At 47.1% G+C, this 20,372-nt stretch overlaps 1 protein-coding gene and 1 non-coding gene across 5 annotated transcripts in view; both read left to right on the forward strand.

The window, feature by feature from the left end:
* Positions 1–1,260: 1,260 nt before the first annotated feature.
* Positions 1,261–20,372, forward strand: part of LOC147113128 (putative tubulin polyglutamylase ttll-15) — a 223,277-nt gene continuing 204,165 nt past the window's right edge. Inside the window, exons 1-2 of one of the 4 annotated variants that reach the window (XM_085998021.1) lie at positions 1,261–1,509; positions 18,868–19,116. In XM_085998021.1, the coding sequence (XP_085854147.1) occupies positions 18,871–19,116 (246 nt within the window). In that variant the 5' untranslated portion in view covers positions 1,261–1,509; positions 18,868–18,870. The remainder of the gene's footprint in view (positions 1,510–18,867; positions 19,117–20,372) is intronic. The other 3 variants (XM_085998022.1, XM_085998024.1, XM_085998023.1) reach the window with 3 other exon arrangements.
* On the forward strand, positions 1,809–1,890 carry trnas-gcu (transfer RNA serine (anticodon GCU)). The gene has a single exon. It is a non-coding gene; the product is annotated as a tRNA-Ser (tRNA).

Genomic DNA, 20,372 nt, shown 5'->3' on the forward strand with positions numbered 1-20,372 from the left:
CAAAAATATATCCATCCAGACAGACATCTGTAGCTTCAACAAACATTCGTAAAATAAGCTACCATGTCTTGGATCTAGTGAAATACTATAAAAGATCTATACAATGCACTGCATGAATTAAAATATATATTTAAATTTCCTAGTGACCACCGTACGATTTTACTTTAAATGTTCCTCATGTCCTACACAGCTGATTTCTCCCAGCATATTTGCAGAATGAGTGCTTAGTTCAGCCAACTGTTAAAACAGAACTTCGGGTTGGATCACTTTTGGTCCCATAGCAACAGATCCATGCTTTTCATGGCAACCCGTTTGCTTCACGTATATATATTTTATTTATTATTAAAAAGCATTACACAAAATGCATTTAGATATAAATGCTAAAGTACTGAAATTTGACAAACATCACATTTGGTTTCCACGAATTCTGAAGTAAACAGATGTACTACCGCAAGATGAATAGGCATGTCAGTGAGGACGATAGAGTTTGTTATGGGGCAGGTTATTAAAAGCTCAATTTCCGCTCCTTTACTTAAGGCCTGGATTGAAATGTGTATAACAGATAATTGTACTTTTTTTAAAATCTCACTAAACCAAAGAACTTTTATCGTCCCTTTCCTTTCGGTCATGTAGAAAAGTTATTGGCCAGCCACTGAACTCAGCGTGTTTCTGAGAGACACATACCTGAGGAGGGAATGGTCGATGAGATTTCGGGCTCATACACACTCTCACTCTCTTAAGTCCCTCTTTCTTCCTCAGTCTGTGTGTTTTTTTCCAGTCAGCACACCAGCAATTAAACACAGCCTTGCGTCCTGATAGAGGCGCACTTACCCCGGTACACGCCAACCGCCGCCACTAACGAACAGAAGGAGGCGGCGCCGGACAACGACCACGACGCCGCCGTCGACGACGACTGCCTCCGTGTTGACGTTTCGCAAATCGCCCTCAACCAAACTCGCCGGCGCCAATCGCTGCGGGGAGGGCGAGGGCGGGGCTTTCCTTTGATTCACAACACTTTGGACCAATCCTCGAGGCGAGCCTGGCCGTTGCCTCTTTACGATTGGCCTATGATGTGATGGACAGCGCTATGGACCCGCCCTCTGCAAGGTCCCACCCTCCGCTCGGCTCACTCAAAGTAGCTTGATTCCTTAACAGTCCGCCTCTTTTTGTTGATTGACGGCGCTGTGAACCAATGACAAGCGCGCGCCTTTCGACTGCCCACTTTTGACCAATCCCAGGTTGAATTAAAAAAAAACAAGCAACTCAACTTATCTTGATTTCTCAGTAAAATCCTCAAACCTAACCTGATGACGCGGCTCCGAAGTGAGTGACGGCGTAATGAGCCAATCGGACGGAGGAAGCTGGAAGTAAACTAACCAATGTGGGCGTGGGGGTAGCAGTAGAGCCCGCCTCCCCTGCCTGCCGGCCGCTGAGGCTTGACAGCGCGAGCGAGCGGAAAAATACAGTTAACCTCAAAACTTTCACGTGAGGAAATTTATTCAAACTAAAGTACGTTGCCGTCATTCAATTTGTTTTTTCAAATAACTTTTCATTCAGGATTAAAGCGATCTGATAGTTTCTGCAGATGTTGCTGCCATTAGATGAGGTGACAGGACTGGTGCCAGTAGCCGTGGCGCGACTAAATAAACAAATGAAAAATAATGGGGGGGCGAGGGAGAGGAGAGAAAGGCCCCGGGGTTCATGGCGGAGGTTCTGCTGACAAAGAGTAAGAGTCAAATAGACAGACAGCGCAAGGAACGGTCGGTTAGTTGCTGCAAAAACACTAGGCCTCTGTTGATTAGCAGTGGGACGAGGTGGCCGAGTGGTTAAGGCGATGGACTGCTAATCCATTGTGCTCTGCACGCGTGGGTTCGAATCCCATCCTCGTCGACGGATATTTTTATTAAAGAAATGCATTTTCTCTTCGGATTTTTTTTTGCATTTGAATTGGGTTGATGCTTCTTAATTTAAGACGTCTTTTTGTATTCTTTGTTTTGTGTGATTTTTTTTAAATACTGCACGTTACTGTAAGTTGCTGCAATAAGCACTTCAGTTAGCTGATGAAAGTCAAAACAAAGTTAACTGGATTGTAAAATAAAAGTCTGCCTGCTGCTTATCCAGTGGGTGAAACTGCATTTACGATTTCAGCAGGACATAGCAAACAAAGTGTCGATTTTTCTTGAAGGTGAGATCCGTCCAATTTTTGGGTGGTCTTGCTGCTTACAATATCTTCTTCTTAGGCAGTCCCTCGGAACCGAGGATGACTTGCTTCCACATTAAAAATGAGTTCGCAGGTGACTGATGAGTCCAATGTGAGACCTACAGTCTCTGTCACAGGTGGGGCAGACGGTGGGTGGGGTGCTTGGGTTGACGTGCACTCCTTGCGCTGCCTGCGCTTGGCTTCCGCTTGCTCCCGGCGAAGAGACTCGAGGTGTTTGGCGCCTTCCCGGATGCGTACAATATATGGCTAAGAGGGAAAGCAATCTGTGGAATAGCTGAAATCGGAAACTCAGAAATTGTGTCAGTTCACATTCCAACATTAAATAACTTCCCACAAAACAACAGCAGTGATGAACAATACTCTCTAACCTGCAAATTTAATTGATATTGTCAATTCTACAATAAAAGCACTGACCCAAATTCCATCTTTTCAACACAATGAATATCCCAGCTTAGATAAGGGCGAGAAAGGCCATTTGACCAATCTTTGATTGACCATCCAGAAAGATAGTTTTGCCATCCCGTTACATTATCCAACTTTTTTTTAACCCGCATTGCCCTACCCAGATGTCCACTCTACATATTGATCACTATGTGTGAAAAACTTCCTGACATCAGTCCTAAATTTGCTTTTCGCCAGTTTGTACACCGTGTATAAAACACTAGTTCAGTCCCAACTGCAGTACTGTGTCCAATTCTGAGCACCACACCCTAGGAAGGATGTGAAGGCCTTAGAGATGATGGAGAAAAGATTTATGAAAATTATTCCAGGAATGAGGGACTTCAGTTATGTGGATAGCCTAGAGAAGCTGGGGTTGTTCTTCTTGGAGCAGAGAAGGTTGAGAGGAGATTTGATAGAAGTGTTCAAATTCATGAGGGGTCTGGACAGAGTAGATAGAGAGAAACTGTTCCCATTAGCAGAAGGGTCAACAACCAGAGGACACAGATTTAAGGTGATTGACAAAAGAATCAAAGGCGACGTAAGAAAAAACTTTTTTACGCAGCGAGTGGTTAGGATCTGGAATGCGCTGCCTGAAAGGGTGGTGGAGGCAGATTCAATCGCGGCTTTCAAAAGGGAGTTGGATAAGTATCTGAAGGAAAGAAATTTGTAGGGCTACGGGGAAAGGGATGGGAAGTGGGAATAGCTGAAGTGCTCTTGCAGAGAGCTGGCACGGGCGCGATGGGCCGAATGGCCTTCTTCCGTGCTGTAACCATTCTATGTGTCTCATTGTCACACTGTCATGGTTTAATTTGTTCTGGATTTACCTTTTCTGTGCCATTTACTATTTTAAATATTACTGTGAGGTCATTCCTCAGTCACCTCCTTTCAGGGATGAAAAGCTCAAGACAGGTTACTGGTATGAACCAGACCCAAACTGGTTATGCACTAATCTTGCACATATATCAGTTTCTGTGGTTTGAACATTACAGTCAACATCACAGTGCCGCGGAGTAACAGGTGAATCAACTAACTTCCTTATTCCTTCTTCCTCCCCTAAAATCTGTCTAGTTATTAGGGGATAAATCACTATACAACAACAACTTATATTTTTATAACGCCTTTTAAAGTAGTAAAACTTCACAGGAGTGTTAGCAAACAAAATTAGACACCGAGCCACATAAAGAAATATTAGGGCAGGCGACCAATAGCTTGGTCAACGAGGTAGTAAATATTTTAAGGAGGAACTTAAAGGAGGAGAGAGAGGTGGCGAGGTTTAGCGAGGGAATTCCAGAGTTTAGGGTCCAGGCAGCTGAAGGCTTGGCACCAATGGTGGAGCAATGGAAATCAGGGATGCGCAAGAGGCCAGAATTGGAGGAACGCAGAGATCTAGGAGGGTTGTAGGGCCAGAGGAGTTACACAGCTAGGGAGGGATTTGAACAATAGGATGAGAATTTTAAAATTCTCATACAACCTATATTGAGCTGTTTCTGCATTAGAATTGTTTTTTTATGCAGCTTTTTAAAAAAATTACAAAAATACATAATTATAGCACAATTGTGTCATACACATATCAAAACTGAAAATAATCTATAGTTTAGGAACTACAAAAAAATATTTGAGATATTTTCAATAAAATTGTATGACTAGATTGAACTTAATGTGACTGAACTAAATCATTGTTGGTAAGCTATTCAATCATTTAAGGCATTTTGCTAAATCCAACCTGCTATCATCCGACATTCACACAAGTACACTTTCTAGTTGTAGTTATTGGGACAGTGATCAGTCACAGAAACACTGGCTGATGTTTTCCCTCCCTGTCCAGCTCAGGGCAGTGAGGTAACTAGCACACCTACCACTGCCCCAGTTGAGAGAAGCTAACTAAGCTCAGGGAGGGGATTGAGTCTGGCTCCCTCCCCCGCGGTCTGTTTGGCTCAGTTCACATTGGGCAGTGTGTTTACCAATCGAAACATTGATGGAGCTCTAAATATTATTTGCCTGCACATCAGTTTGATTTAAATTTTGTTAAACACTTGTGCTTAATGGAAAAGGAATCTGGCAACGAGTCAAATATTTATAGAATACTTTTTTTCAATTTTGCAGCGATCAAGTGTGTTTTTATTGCAATTATTACTGAAACACTGCAATTTTTTTACTTTTAAGTAATTTTCTTTGGCATATCCTTGACAATTAACAATTTAATTTGTTGCGATCACCATCCTTTTATCTAAATTCAGTTTTTGTTACTCATAGAGTCCATACTAATTTATATAGGCTACAACATAAATGCTTAGAATCATAGAATGGTTACAGCACAGAAGGAGGCCATTCGGCCCGTCGAGCCTGTGCCGGCTTTCTGCAAGAGCACTTCAGCTAGTCCCACTCCCCCACCCTTTCCCCGTAGCCCTGCAATTTTTTTCCTTCAGGCACTTATCCAATTCCCTTTTGAAAGCCACGATTGAGTCTGCCTCCACCACCCTTTCAGGCAGTGCATTCCAGATTCTAACCACTCGCTGTGTAAAAAAGTATTTCCTCATGTCGCCTTTGGTTCTTCCGTCAATCACCTTAAATCTGCGTCCTCTGGTTCCTGACCCTTCCGCCAATGGGAACAGTTTCTCTCTATCTACTCTGCCTGGACCCCTCATGATTTTGAACACCTCTATCAAATCTCCTCTCAGCCTTCTCTGCTCTAAGGAGAACAACCCCAGCTTCTCCAGTCTATCCACGTAACTGAAGTCCCTCATCCCTGGAACCATAGAAACATAGAAGATAGGAGCAGGAGTAGGCCATTCAGCCCCTCGAGCCTGTTCCGCCATTTAATGAGATCATGGCTGATCATCCAAATTCAGTACCCTGTCCCTGCTATCTCCCCATACCCCTTGATCCCTTTAGCCTTAAGAAATATATATAACCATTCTTGTAAATCTTTTTTGTACCCCCTCTAAGGCCTTCACATCCTTCCTAAAGCGCGGTGCCCAGAATTGGACACAATACTCCAGTTGAGGCCGAACCAGTGTTTTATAAAGGTTCATTATAACTTCCTTGCTTTTGTACTCTATGCCTCTATTTATGAAGCCCAGGATCCCTTATGCTTTTTTAACCACTTCCTCAACCTGCCCTGCCACCTTCACCGATTTGTGCACATATACCCCCAGGTCTCTTCATGCACCCTCTTTTGAATTGTACCCTTTAGTTTATATTGCCTCTCCTCGTAAAATAAGGACCTTGCGGTGTGCAAATTGGCTGCCAGGTTGCTTTTTAATTATTAGGCTTTGCATCAAAGTAGCTCAGACTAATATAATTCTACTGAATGAGTGGATTTCACTGCAAAATGGTGTATACATTGTTAAAAAGGTTGTTGTGTCTGTGACTATATTTATTATACTGGTGTGGTGTATCCAGTTGATGTAGCCTGTTCTGGTATCTGTAGTCTGATGTGATATATGAAAGGTGCCAGATTGTCGTAGAAACCCAACTAGTTCATTGATATCCTTCAGGAAACCAAAACTGCTATCCCTACCCAGTCTGGCATATGCCTGACTCTAGTTCATACTAGTTGGTTGACCCATAATGCCCTAGGAAGCCACTCAGTTGTTGAGGGCAACTAAGGATGGGCAATAAATGTGGCCTTGACAATGTTGCCCATTTTCCCAGAATAAATTAAAAAATGAAAGTTCTGGTGATTTATTTAGTTTTACATAAGCATATTTAAGAATTAAACTTTTTGAACAAATCCGCCCCATGAATACAAGTGAAACTAGCCTTGACTCAAGGCTTTATCAATGTTTATCTCATGGAGCAACCAGCTCACTCAAAAGCAACTCAAGTTTCCTCATTTTTTAATACTAATTATGGATCTCCAAAGTCCCACTCAAGAGACTGTTAACTAAGGTAGAAGCCCACGGAATTGAGAGCTAATTATTGACCTGGTTAGGAAATTGGCTGAGCGGCAGGAGACAGGGAGTAGGGATAATGGGTATGTATTCAAATTGGCAGGATGTGACTAGTGGTGCCCCGCAGGGATCTGTGTTGGGGCCTCAACTATTCACAGCATTTATTAACGACTTAGATGATGGCATAGAAAGTCATATATCCAGATTTGCTGATGACACAAAGATAGGCAGCACTGTAGGTAGTGTAGATGGAAGCATAACATTACAAAGGGATATCGACAGATTAAGTGAATGGGCAAAACAGTGACAAATGGATTTCAATGTAAGCAAATGTGGACCTAAAAAAGATAGAACAGGATACTTTCTAAATGGTGAAAGGCTAAAAACAGTGGAGGTCCAAGGAGACTTGAGGGTCCAGGTACATAGATCATTAAAATGTTATGAATAGGTACAGAAAATAATCAAAAAGACTAATGGAATACTGGCCTTTATATCTGGAGGACTAGAATACAAGGGGGTAGAAGTTATGCTGCAACTATACAAAACCCTGATTAGACCACACCTGGAGCACTGTGAGCAGTTCTGGGCACCACACCTTAGCAAGGATATATTGGCCTTGGAGGGAGTGCAGCGTAGGTTTACCAGAATGATACCCGGACTCCAAGGGTTAAGTTACGAGGAGAGATTACACAAATTAGGGTTGTATTCCCTGGAATTTAGAAGGTTAAGGGGTGATCTGATCGAAGTTTTCAAGATATTAAGGGGAACAGATAGGGTAATTGGAAACTACTTCCACTGGTTGGGGGATTCTAGGACTAGGGGGCATAGTCTAGAAATTAGAGCCAGATCTTTCAGGAGTGAAATTAGGAAACACTTCTACACACAAAGGGTGGTAGAAGTTTGGAACTCTCTTCTGCAAACAGCAATTGATGCTAGATCAATTGTTAATTTTAAATCGGAGATTGATAGCTTTCTGTTAACCAAAGGTATTAAGGGATATGGGCCAAAGGTGGGTATATGGAGTTAGGTCGCAGATCAGCCATGATCTCATTGAATGGAGGAGCAGTCTCGAGGGGCTGAATGGCCTACTCCTGTTCCTATGTTCCTTTGACCCTCATTCCCACTAAGCTGCTGATCACCCAACTTCACCTCCTGGTCCCCATGCTAGCTGACATTGTAAATGGTTCCCTTTCCTCAGGTAGCTATTCAGTGTGGCAGAAGGTAGAAAATGGGGTCCCACAAGTATCAGTGCTGGGACCGCTGTTGTTCACAATTTATATTAACGATTTATACTTTGGAATCAAAAACACAATTTCTAAATTTGCGGATGACACCAAATTTTGGGGGGTATAATCAATACTGAGGAGGACTGCAACAAATTACAAGAAGACATTAATAAACTTGCAGAATGGGCATATAATTGGCAAATGAATTTCAACACAGACAAATGTGAGGTATTACATTTTGGTAAGAAAAAAGGAGGTCACATATTACTTGGAAAATAAGAATCTAAATGGAGTAGAGGAGCAAAGGGATCTGGGAGTACAAATGCAGAAATCACTAAAAGTAGCGACGCAAGTTAATAAGGTCATTAAAAAAAGCAAACCAAGCACTAGGGTTTATTTCTAGAGGGATAGAATAGAAAAGTAGAGAAGATATGCTAAACTTGTATCGAACCTTGGTTAGACCACACTTGGAGTACTGTATACAATTCTGGTTGCCATAGTATAAAAAGGATCTGGAGGCACTGGAGAGGGTGCAAAAAATATTTACAAGGATGATACCAGAAATGTGAGGTTATACCTATCAGGAAAGGATGAACAACCTGGGTCTCTTTTCTCTTGAAAAAGAGAAGGCTGAGGGGTAACCTAATAGCGGTCTTTAAAATTATGAAAGGTTTTGATAGAGTAGACACAGAGAGAGTGTTTCCACTTGTCGGGAAGAGCAAAACTAGAGGCCATAAGAACATAAGAAATAGGAGCAGGAATCGGCCACTTGGCCCCTCGAGCCTGCTCAGCCATTCAATAAGATCATGGCTGATCTTGGGCTCAAAGCCACTTCCCAGCCTGTTCCCCATAACCCTTCACTCCCTTATCTTTCAAAAGTTTGTCTATCTCCACCTTAAATGTATTTAATGACCCAGCCTCCACAGCTCTCTGGGGCAGAGAATTCCACAGATTTACGACCCTCTGAGAAGAAATTCCTCCTCATCTCAGTTCTAAAAGGGCGACCCTATATTCTGAGACTGTGCCCCCGAGTTCTAGATTCCCCCATGAGGGGAAACATCCTCTCTGCATCTACCTTGTTGAGCCCCCTCATATGTTATATGTTTCAATAAGATCACCTCTCCTTCTTCTAAACTCCAATGAGTATAGGCCCAACCTGCTCAACCTTTTCTCATAAGTCAACCCCCTCATCTCAGGAATTAACCTAGTGAATCGTCTCTGAACTGCCTCTAATGCAAGTATATCCTTCCTTAAATAAGGAGACCAAAACTGTACGCAGTACTCAAGGTGTGGTCTCACCAATACCCTGTACAGTTGTAGCAGGACTTCCCTGCTTTTATACCCCAACCCCCTTGAAATAAAGGCCAACATTCCATTTGCCTTTTTGATTACTTGCTGTATCTGCATGCTAACTTTTTGTGTTTCATGCACAAGGACCCCCAGGTCCCTCTGAACTGTAACATTTTGTAATCTCTTTCCATTTAAATAATAATTTGTTTTTTTATTTTTCCTGCCAAAGTAGATAACCTCGCACTTTCCCACATTATACTCTATCTGCCAAATGTTTGCCCACTCACTTAGCCTGTCTATATCCCTTTGCAGATTCTTTGAGTCCTCTGCACAACTTGCTTTCCCACCCATCTTTGTATCATCCGCAAATTTGGCTACATTACACTCGGTCCCTTCATCCAAGTCATTAATGTAGATTGTAAATAGTTGAGGCCCCAGCACCGATCCCTGTGGCACCCCACTAGTTACCGTTCCCGACTCTCTCCTTTCTGTTAGTTAGCCAATTCTCTATCCATGCTAATATATTACCCCCAACTCCGTGAGCTCTTATCTTATGCAATAACCTTTTATGTGGCACCTTATCGAATGCCTTCTGGAAATCCAAATACACCACATCCACTGGCTCCACCCTGCTCATTACATTCACAAAGAACTCCAGCAAATTTGTTAAACATGATTTCCCTTTCATAAAACCATGCTGACTCAGCTTGACTGCATTATGATTTTCCAAATGCCCTGCTACTGCTTCCTTAATGAAGGACGCCAACATTTTCCCAACGACAGATGTTAGGCTAACTGGTCTATAGTTTCCTGCTTTCTGTCTCCCTCCTTTCTTAAATAGGGGTGTTACATTTGCGGTTTCCCAATCCGCTGGGACCTCTCCAGAATCCAGGGAATTTTGGTATATTGCAACCAATGCATCTACTATCTCTGCAGCCACTTCTTTTAAGACATTTAAGGAGATATAAGATAGTCACCAAGAAATCAAATAGGGAATTCAGAAGAAACGTCTTTACCCAGAGAGTGGTGAGAATGTGGAACTCACTACCACAGGGAGTGGCTGAGGTGAATAGTATAGATGCATTTAAGGGGAGGCTAAGTAAGCACATGAAGGAGAAGGGAATAGAGGGTTATGCTGATAGAGTTAGATGAGGAAGGATGGGAGGAGACTCGAGAGGAACATAAAGCGGCATTGACTGGTTGGGCCTAATGGCCTATTTCTGTATATTCAATGTAATTGTATGTAGGTACTGTTGCCTCCCTTTCAAAACTGCCATCATCATCCCCTCTTCAAAAGACCCTCCTTCTATCCTTACAAACTGCCACCCTATCTCCAACCTCCTTTTCCTCTCCAAAGTTCTTGAATGTATTGTTGTCTCCCAATTCATGTTCATCTTTCCAGCAACTCCAAGTTTGAATCTCCCCAGTCAGGCTTCCATCCCACTGAATCAAAGTTACAAATGACATCCTCTGTGACTGTGACCATCGTGCATTATCCCTCCTCATTCTTGTCAGCCTGTCTGAAGTCTTTGGCACAGTCAACCACAGCACCTTCCTCCAACGCCTCTCCTCCATTGTGAAGCTCAGGCAGATTGCCTTCGCGTGGTTCCACTCTTGCCTATCCAATCGTAGCCAGAGCATCTCCAGCAATGGGTTCTCTTTCCACCCCAGCACCATTACCTCCGAAGTCCTCCTACCCATGTCCCCCTCCTCTTCCTCAGCTACATGCTGCCCATTGGCACCATCAACTCAAGACATGGGGTCAGTTGCCACATGTACATTAATGACCCTTAGCTCTACCTCTCCACATCCTCTCGATTCCTCCACTGCCTCTGTCTTGTCAGACTTCTAGTCCAATATTCACTGATGGATGAGCCACAACTTTCTCCAGTTAAACATTAAGAAAACTGAAATCATCTTCGCCCCTCCCACAAACTTCATACTCTTGCCACTGATTCCATCCTCATCCCTAGCTGTTTTTCACAGGCATACCCAGACTGTTTACAGGTCGACATCCTATTCAAACTCATATCCTCTCCATCACAAAGAACTTTTACTTCTACCTCCATGATGTAGCCCACCTCTGGCCCTGCCTCAGCCAATCTGCCGCTGAAGTCCTCATCCATACTTTTGTCACCTCCACACTCGAATATTCCAGTGCTCTCCTGGCCGGTCTCCCATTGTCCACCCACCGTAAATTTTAACTTATCCAAAACTCTGCTGCCTCTACCCTATCCCACACCAAGTCATGCTCAGCTATCCCCCCTGTCCTTGCTGTCCATTAGCTCCCAGTCCCCCAATGACTCCAATTTAAAATCCTCGTGTTTATTATCCTCGTGTTTATATCCCTTTATGGCTTTGCCCCTCCATCTTCTCAAGCCCAACAACCCCCTCCCTGAACTCGCCAATCCTCTGAGTCTGGCCTATTCTGCATTACCCCTTTAGCCCACCATTGGTGGTCATGCTTTCAACCTTCTAGGCCCCGTGCTCTGGAATTCCCACCCTAAAACCCGTTCACATCCCACTCCACCTTTAAGACCCTCCTTAACACTCATCTCTTTGATCACACTTTTTGTCACCTCTCCTAATGCCTCCTTCTTTGAATGGTTATTCCTTTCTGCAGTGCTTTGGCACTATTTTAATGTTAAAGGTGCTATATAAATGCAAGTTGTTCCCTCTCTCTCTGCTTCCTCCTCAGCCAGCTCCCCAAGTGGGTCTCTTCCCCTCCTTTAGCCTTCCACTCAACAGCAAGTCTCTCCCTTACCTTGCTTCAAGAGGGTCTCATTTTCCCCTAGGTTGTAGCACTGCTAAAATGAATGAAGTTGGTAATTTATTGGTTGGAGACAGACTCCTGCGCATGTCGGAGCTTTCATTGGTTATATCAATGATTCCAAACTTTTCCAACCACCTCCATCATTTTAAACTTTTTGGTCAGGGGGAGTCTACCAAGTCTCTCACATTCTTCTAGCTAAGGATACTGATAAAAGACAACTCAAATCTGCCTCTTTCTCTTCTGTTACTTTTTTTTCTGTCTCTTCTGTTTCTCTTTGTTTCATTGACTTCTGTTTTTCTCTCTCTCCTCTCACTTCTGTTGTTCTCTCGCTCTCGTTTCTCTTTCTCCTTGACTTCTGTTTCTCTCTCTCTTTCCTCTTTCATTTACATTTTTTTCCTCTAACTCCTTTACTTATAATACCGAGGTTCCACGTCCCTCCCCATTCTACATGCCTGCCTCTGTTCCCTCCGATCACAGTTTACTCTATATTTTTGCCTGCCCCAATATCCTGGCCCAGCAGACTGCCTGATGGTGCAAGGATTCCGTGATCAAGTGATGAGGTTCTATTATCACTGTGTGTGAAGGGGGAATTGGAGAAAGGTTTATTGGAAGAATGAGATTAGATGCAGCATATTTAGGGGAGGGATTGGACGCAGGAGGGGAAAGTAATTAAACAATGTTGTTGACTCATATAGTATTTTTATTTTTCCCAGGTTTCAAAAGCAGCTCATTATAACACTGTCCAACAAGATGTACATTCCAGTCCCCACTAAGAGCTAAACACAACTACTGTATCTTATCTGTTCTTGAAAAACAGCTCTCATCAAGGCGACAGGACTTGATATAAAATGCAAACACTGCTCTCTCCGACTTACTTTTCCTTAAAATGCTCAATTTGTGATCTCAACCAAGCTTTGAGGGGCAGCTCCAGAATGAAGGGAAATGAGAGAGCAGGTCAACCATTGTGGTGTCGTACACCTGCTCGCAACTGATTATAGGATGGCAAAGGTCTTGGAGCAAGTCCCCAACTAAATCAGGGAATAGTATGGATTGAAATGAGGTAATTGATTGTTTTAGCAGAATGATAGAACATAAATCAAAAGAGGTTATATTATTGCTGTGTGAGGTATAGAGCAGCCCACAACTGTTAAGCATATTATTCTTCGTCAGAGGGGACAGAGGCAAGCAATGAAGATTATTCCAGATCTCGCAGATTTAAGTTATAAGGGAACTTTGTAAACTTGAGCTCATCCAAAACTCTGCTGCCCATTTGCTAACTCGCACCAAGACCTGTTCACCCATCACCCCTGTGCTCGCTGACCTACATTGGCAGCGCCTCTATTTTAAAATTCCCATCTTTGTTTTCAAATCCCTCATGGCCTCACCCCTCCTTATCTCTCTAACCTCCTCCAGTCCTACAACCCTTCGCGATCTCTGCACCCCTCCAATTCTGGCCTCTTGTGCATCCCCGATTTTCATCACTCCACCATTGGTGGCTGTGCCTTCTGCTGCCTAGGCCCTAAGCTCTGGAATTCCCTGCCTAAACCTCTCCACCTCTCTCTTCATGTTTAAGACGTTCCTTAAAGCCTACGGCCTAGAAATTCAGTATAGCCACTTTTGGGGCGGTAAAGTCGGGCGGCCGCTAAAGTTTGCGCCCGCCGGAAAGTGGAGGCCACTTCGCCGATATTCAGTAGCTTTGGCCAAGGAGTTTGCTCGAGCACTAAATCTGGCGTTGCACGCCTATCTTTAGGCGCTAAGCCGGCGGTGCAGACTGATACCGCCGAGGCCGGGCGCAGCGCAGGTGCGGTCATGTTTTGATTGACAGCAGACACCCTGGCGCCGGCCAGCTCTTAAAGGGGAAGGGTCGACTTGGTCTGCTGCCACGCCCTGGATACTGCAGCCTTCCAGCTAGGCCTAAACACTGCTGCTGGAGAGAAATAGCGCCAGCAAGGATGCAGAGGGCCCGTGAGCGAGCGCAGCGCTTCTCTGCCCATGATTTAAAGGTGCTGGTTAGGGCTTTGGAGAAGAGAAGCCATATCTTGTTCCCGGACAGTGGCAAGAAGCCTCCCAAGAGGGTGTACAGGAGAGCCTGGAGGGAAATCGCCCAGAGGGTCACAGCCAACAGCGATGTCCCCAGGACTGGTGACCAATGCCGGAAAAAGTTTAACGACCTCACTCGATTGGTCAGGGTGAGTACCCTTTCCAGTGTCCTCCTCATCCTTGCATGTGCACCTCACATTATGGGCAAAGGGACCTCAAAGGCCTAATGGCCAGCCCTCATCCAGCAGCTATGGCACTGGCATGAACATCCATTGCACTTTCTGCACTTTACACACTGGCCAAGCTATTCCACCATGGGAGGCAGTGCACACAACAACAGGGCACCACACTGGCCAAGCTATTCGACCATGGGAGGCAGTGCACACAACAACAGGGCACCACACTGGCCAAGCTATTCGATCATGGGAGGCAGTGCACACAACAACAGGGCACCACACTGTACTTAGAGGCCGTCCTTTCTCTTGCAGGCCAAGCTGGCCCAGAATCTGAAGAGCCGGACTGTCACCGGGGGAGGCCGTGCCCAGTTCCAGCAGCTCAGTGACCTGGAGGAGCGCGTGGGTCGACTCATGGGTGCCCGGGTGATTGGCCCCGTTGCAATTGGAGATGCCGACCCTGTGCTGGGCCCCAATGGTAAGGACATGACCGTTTGGACCTCTCTCGTTCCCCTTGCGCTTCAGATCTACATCCTTTGCCACTGTCCGACCAATGCGCAGAATGCCACCACTCATGCCTCCCTCGCTGACGCCCTGTCCTCACTCTAAAGCTACTCTTGTGCCTTCCTGCTTTCAGCTGGTGAGGAGGAGGTCCCTGAAGCTGCGAGTGTCAGTCCCTCGGAAGAGGAGGATGAGGAGGAGCAAGAGGAAGGCGGCACATCGGGGGAACCCTCATCCACGCCAGGGGATGGCAATGGAGGGGACACGTCTTGCCTGGAGGAGAGCCAGGGGGAAGTGTTGCAGGGGGGTGTAGCTCCTGTGCCCAGTGGCGTCCAGCCACGCGGGAAGGGTCGGGCAGCACGGCTGCCTTCTCCCCAGAGGGGGGAAGTGTTGCAGGGGAGTGTAGCTCCTGTGCCCAGTGGCATCCTGCCACGCGGGGAGGGACAGCCAGCTCGGCGGCCTTCTCCCCAGAGGGGGGAAGTGTTGCAGGGGAGTGCAGTTGCTGGGCCCAGTGGCGTCCAGCCACGCGGGAAGGGTCGGGCAGCTCGGCGGCCTTCTCCCCAGAGGGAGAGTCCGGCCTCCAGTCCGGAGACGGTCCTCGCCCAGGAGGTGCGCCTCCTTGATCAAATGTCCGCGGACTCGGATCGTCAGCACACCGAGTTCATGGGGGTTTTGGCACGGTTGCCTGAGGCCATTGAGTCCCTGGCTCATAGTGTGTCCGATTTCGGGGCCTCACAGGCCAGGGGTTTCGAACAACTCGCGGCAGCACAGGCCAGGGGTCTCGAATAATTCGGGGCATCACAGGACGTGAGTCGGGCACAATTCGGGGCATCACAGGACGCGAGTCGGGCCGAATTCAGGGCAGCACAGGACGCGAGTCGGGCCGAATTCAGGGCAGCACAGGACGCGAGTCGGGACGACTTCAGGGCAGCACAGGCAGCGAGTGGAGAGTTGATCAGTGGTGCCGTGCAGTCACTGGCTGGTCTGATGCGGGCACAGACCAGGGCAGTACGGGCACTCACTGCTGCCACACTCGCTGTGTCACGCACCTATCGCCAGGGCACCCGCCGCGCTGCTGCAGCACAGCGGTCTGGCCTTCACCAGATTGCTGCGCTTGCTGCAGTGCCAGCCCGGCCGAGTGCCAGTGTCTCTGGCGACCAGCGAGCGCCTGGCATCAGCCAGCTTGCCCCCATTGCTGCAGCCGCCACTGCCACTCCCCCAGCAAAGCTGCGATGAGCTGCTGGAGAGACTGATGCTGCCCAGCCACAGCTGCAGCAGTCAGCAGCCGGCCCCTCGAGGGCCGGAGCTCGTCTAGGCCGACCCCCAAGGGCATCTGCCGTCACGCAATGTGCCCCTCAGGAGCCTTCCCCCAGCCTTGCAACACCCACAGGGCCCAGGTTGAGGTGGAGCAGCAGGTCGGCCAGGGGCCGGAAAAGCCTGGACAAGGACTCGCCCTCTCGACACACAAAGTAGAGTGTGTTGCCAAATGTTTTTTTATATGGGGGTGTTTGTGTTCTTTATGGGGGGGTTTATCTTGGTAAGGCCGAGGATGAAGGCCATCGTTTTTTTATATGGGGGTGGTTGTGTTCTCTATGGGGGGGGTTCTTTTGGTAAGGCCGAGGATGAAGGCCATTGTTTTTTTATATGGGGGTGGTTGTGTTCTCTATGGGGGGGGTTCTTTTGGTAAGGCCGAGGATGAAGGCCATTTGGATGGACAAGTTTTGTTATTCCTCCCCAGGTTGTGGGAGTGAGATATGTTTTTGACTGTTTTTTGGGGGTGTTGTCTGTTTTTGGGTTTCATGTGGGAAGGGCCCTGAGTTTGTTCAATAAAGCTTTTTATTTATTCAGCTTGTCCATGTGTGATGTTTCAAGTGGTTGTTGCGTTAACCGGCTGAGGGCTTGCGGAGCGGCTGTATTCATGTGCCTTCATTGCCACAAGCCATTCCCTGACAGGGGGCCTAGAAGTGTCGTTCAATAAGCCGCCGACGGACGGCCCTTGGACCTTGTGGCTCCCTCCTGGGCTGGTACTCCTCCTCCTCCTCATGGTCCTCCTGCTCGTCCTCCTGAGGTGGTGGTCCAACGTGAGGTGGCAGTGCCTGAGTCCTGCGGATAGCCAGGTTGTGCAGCATGCAGCAAACGACGACGAACTGGGAGACTCTATCCGGCGAATACTGGAGAGATCCCCCGGAGCGATCCAGGCAGCGGAACCGTTGCTTGAGGACGCCAATCGTTTGCTCTATGATGTTCCTTGTGGCTTGATGGCTTTCGTTGTATGCCTCCTCAGCAGGGGTCCTGGGCGCGCGGAGCGGGGTCATGAGCCATGTACACAAAGGATAGCCTTTGTCCCCGATAAGCCATCCTCTTGGGGGAGGCTGTGCCTGGAACATGTCAGCCACAGTAGTCTGGCGCAGGATAAATGCATCATGGCTGCTGCCTGGAAAGCGGGCATTGACAGCTAGGATGCGCTGCCTGTGGTCACACACCAGCTGTACATTGAGGGAATGGTAGCCCTTCCGGTTGCGGTAATCCTCGGCATTGTCGATAGGTGCCCGCATAGCCACATGCATGCAGTCAATGGCGCCCTGCACCATGGGGAAGTCGGCGATCCTCGCAAATCCGACTGCACGCTGCTCCTGCCTCTCTAGGGTCATGGGGAAGGAGATGAATTGGTGTCTCCTTGTGAAAAGGGCATCGGTGACCTGCCGGATGCAGCGATGCACGGCGAACTGGGAGATGTTCGCTATGTCCCCAGCAGCGGCTTGGAAGGAGCCGCTTGCATAAAAGTTCAGAGCCACCGTGACCTTCACTTCCACCAACAGAGACGTCCTGCACATCAGCTGTGGACGCAGATCTCTGTGAAGCAGCTGGCAGATCTCTGCAACCACCTCCCTTCTGAAGCGCAGCCTCTTAACACAATGCGCGGCAGTCATGGTGAGATAGGACACCTGCTGGCGGTATTCCCTGAGTGGGTAAGGCCTACGTTGCCGACGCCTGATGGCCCCTCTGCGTCTAGGCATGGCTGCCCCTCTCACACAGCGTCTGCGAGCCCTTCGCACATAATGCTGGAACTGAGGGTTGGAACCCCATGCAGCCCCCATAATATACTTGCAAACAGTGAAATCACAATGAGTCAAATTTCCAAGCTCTGGCCAGAAGCCAAAAATACCTCCTATGTTGGCCCAAATCAGTAAGGTCTCTTCCTTGGTCTCTGTCCAGAAATCCGTAGCACTAAAGTCATTGCAGCAAAATGGCTGGCCTTTATAGTTCAGTCTAAGTGCCCTTTAATTAGCGCTCCCCGAGGCCTGCAGGGCCTCTGCTGCGTTCCACTTCACAGTTCTTAACAGCGCCACGCCCACATTGGGCGGGCGCCACTGAAGTTCCGGTTTGGGGCGCACAAACGGCGTTGCACGATGAAATGACGTCATAAGTTGCGCGCGCAGCTGAGCGCGTGCAAACACTTTGCGCCGGCGCTAAATGTCAACTGAAGTTGGGCGTAGGCGCAGATCATTCTGCGCCCGGCCGCTAAGTGCCTAGCGCTCGAGATCTACTCTTATGGCGCTAACGGCTGGCGAACGCAACTGAATTTCTAGGCCTACCTCTTTGATCAAGCTTTCGGTCACCTGTCCTAATATCTTTCTTATGTGGCTCGGTGTCAAATTTTGTTTGGTAACGCTCCTGTGAAGCGCTTTAGGACATTTTACTACATTTAAGATGCTATATAAATTCAGGCTGTTGTAGGATTTACGGCCTTTGAACAAGATACCTCAAAGTGATCTAATCGAAGTTTTGAAGACTATGAAGGCAGTTGACAGAATTGATCCAGGCAAATTGTTGACAATGGCGGAGGGTTCAAGTACCGGGGACTTAGGAAGTTAGGAATAAGAAGGGAAGTCAGGTGTAACCTTTTCATCTTTTCAAATAAATGACCAGGGAAGTGGGTGATGTAAATGGTCTCGAGACAATTAGATGCATTTCTGAAGAGAGAAGGGATTGAGGGGTATGGTGAGAAAGGGGAGTTGATCATTGAAATGGGCTTGGGCTTGTTGGGCCCAATGGCCCGTTCTTGTTCCGAAAAGGTCTTATTGGATCCTAACAGAGAGAAAAAGAATTATTGTGGGTGGAGAGTTATTGATCAATCAATGATGCGTGTCTCAAATTAAATCATAGGCCGGGAAATTCCTCGGAGCTGGTTCCACTGCTCCGCTGTAACTTCACCGTAAATGCGTTGGAGACCCCAGCAGAGTTACAGCGACGCAGCGGGACCAGCTGAGGAATTTGGCAGCCATCATTCCTTTTCTTTTTATTTTAGGTCATGGTAAGGTTACGTCCTTTCAAACACTTGTTTGGACACGCCAGTCCCAAGATACTCGCTGTGTTTGTCCTAACAATCCTAGCGCTGATGGGTTTGGACTATTTGACCATCCGACAGCTTCGCCAATTGTACGAGAAGCACCTCCGAATCTACCACCACGTCAATCTGAAGGATCTGCAGAGGATTCAGGAGCCTAAGAGAGCAGCTTGTCCTCCATGTCCCATCTACTGGCTCTATGCACCTCACGTAAGTTAAAATGGTGACAGACTCCATCATGTTTTACAATATGTAGTAGATTGTAGTTAGCAATTGTAGCAGCTAATCATTCTGCGGGGTTGAAAGTTGCTCATTGTGAATGCCCACCCAGCCTGCATGCACAGCAGATTACAATTACATCATAAGTTTCCACCTCTAAAGGGGATCTACCAGATCATCAGATTTCTTTCCATCTGGAGCTCAGACATCACTCACCACGAGTATTGAACTGAGAATTCTGCATCTAGATTTTTTGAATGTATTTGTCAATTTACTAGCAGGTTATTTCTGCTGTTATTTCCTACTAACCATGTTTTCTGCAATTCCACTCCTGTAGCTGACACTGCCTTTCAGAAGTTAGGTTGGGGATGCCAAGGAGTGTGCCAGTATTTTCAGGGGCTCCCCAGACAGAATTATTTGAAAACCACTTGATTACTTCACATTCTCACCATTCCAATGTCGGGCATATCCAGTTCAATTAGTTCTTGCACTGCACAACACCATACAGACCTGGAAGTTCCCACATTCAATCTCTAAATAATTGCAAAACCAAGGGACTCCTAGCTAAAAGTTAATGGGGGAAAAATTCAGTTGGTTAGCGCCTCCGGGGGGCGGTAACGAGGCGCTAACAACTTACCGCCCATGCATGTCAATTTTAGCGCCGCTCGCGAAATTCAACTGGCGGTTTGCGGTGGCGCTAAACACTACCGCCACGATCTCCTGCGCCCGGAGATCATGACGTCATCCAAGCGCACATCGCCCCAGTAGCACCCCGACCAGAAATTAATTCTTGCCCCTGCTTCAGGGCCTGCCGCTAGGAACGACAGGTAGAGGAGGACGGTGTGCAGTCGGCTGGGAGCTGTAGGAGCGTTATTTAAAGGCGTGCTTTTCCTGTCGGCAATCAATCCTGCCTTCGCGCGTTGACAGAAGCAGAGAGGTGTTTGGAGAGATTTGACGGTTTCCTACTTGAAGGAGTTTTACTCGTCAGCAAAATTTATCAGGTTGCATTTCTCTTACCTTTGGTAGTGCAATGTTTACAAGAGTTAATGGGGGGTGTACTGGCACGGGGCCTCGCCCTCCAGCTTCACCGTCGGAGGCAGCGGTGGCGGAGAGAAAGATTGGAAAAAAGGCCAGAGGGAGGAGGACCAACAGGGCGCTCCACATCTTACTCTCCCAGGGTATTCTGGGAGCCGTTCTCAAACATTCACCTGTCCGAGGAGCAGTGCCTTAGAAGAGGAGGTCACTGA

The sequence above is a fragment of the Somniosus microcephalus genome, chromosome 9 (genome assembly GCF_052327205.1).
Source record: "Somniosus microcephalus isolate GS21.2 chromosome 9, FLI_Smic_1.0, whole genome shotgun sequence".
Classification (NCBI taxonomy): Eukaryota; Metazoa; Chordata; class Chondrichthyes; order Squaliformes; family Somniosidae; genus Somniosus; species Somniosus microcephalus.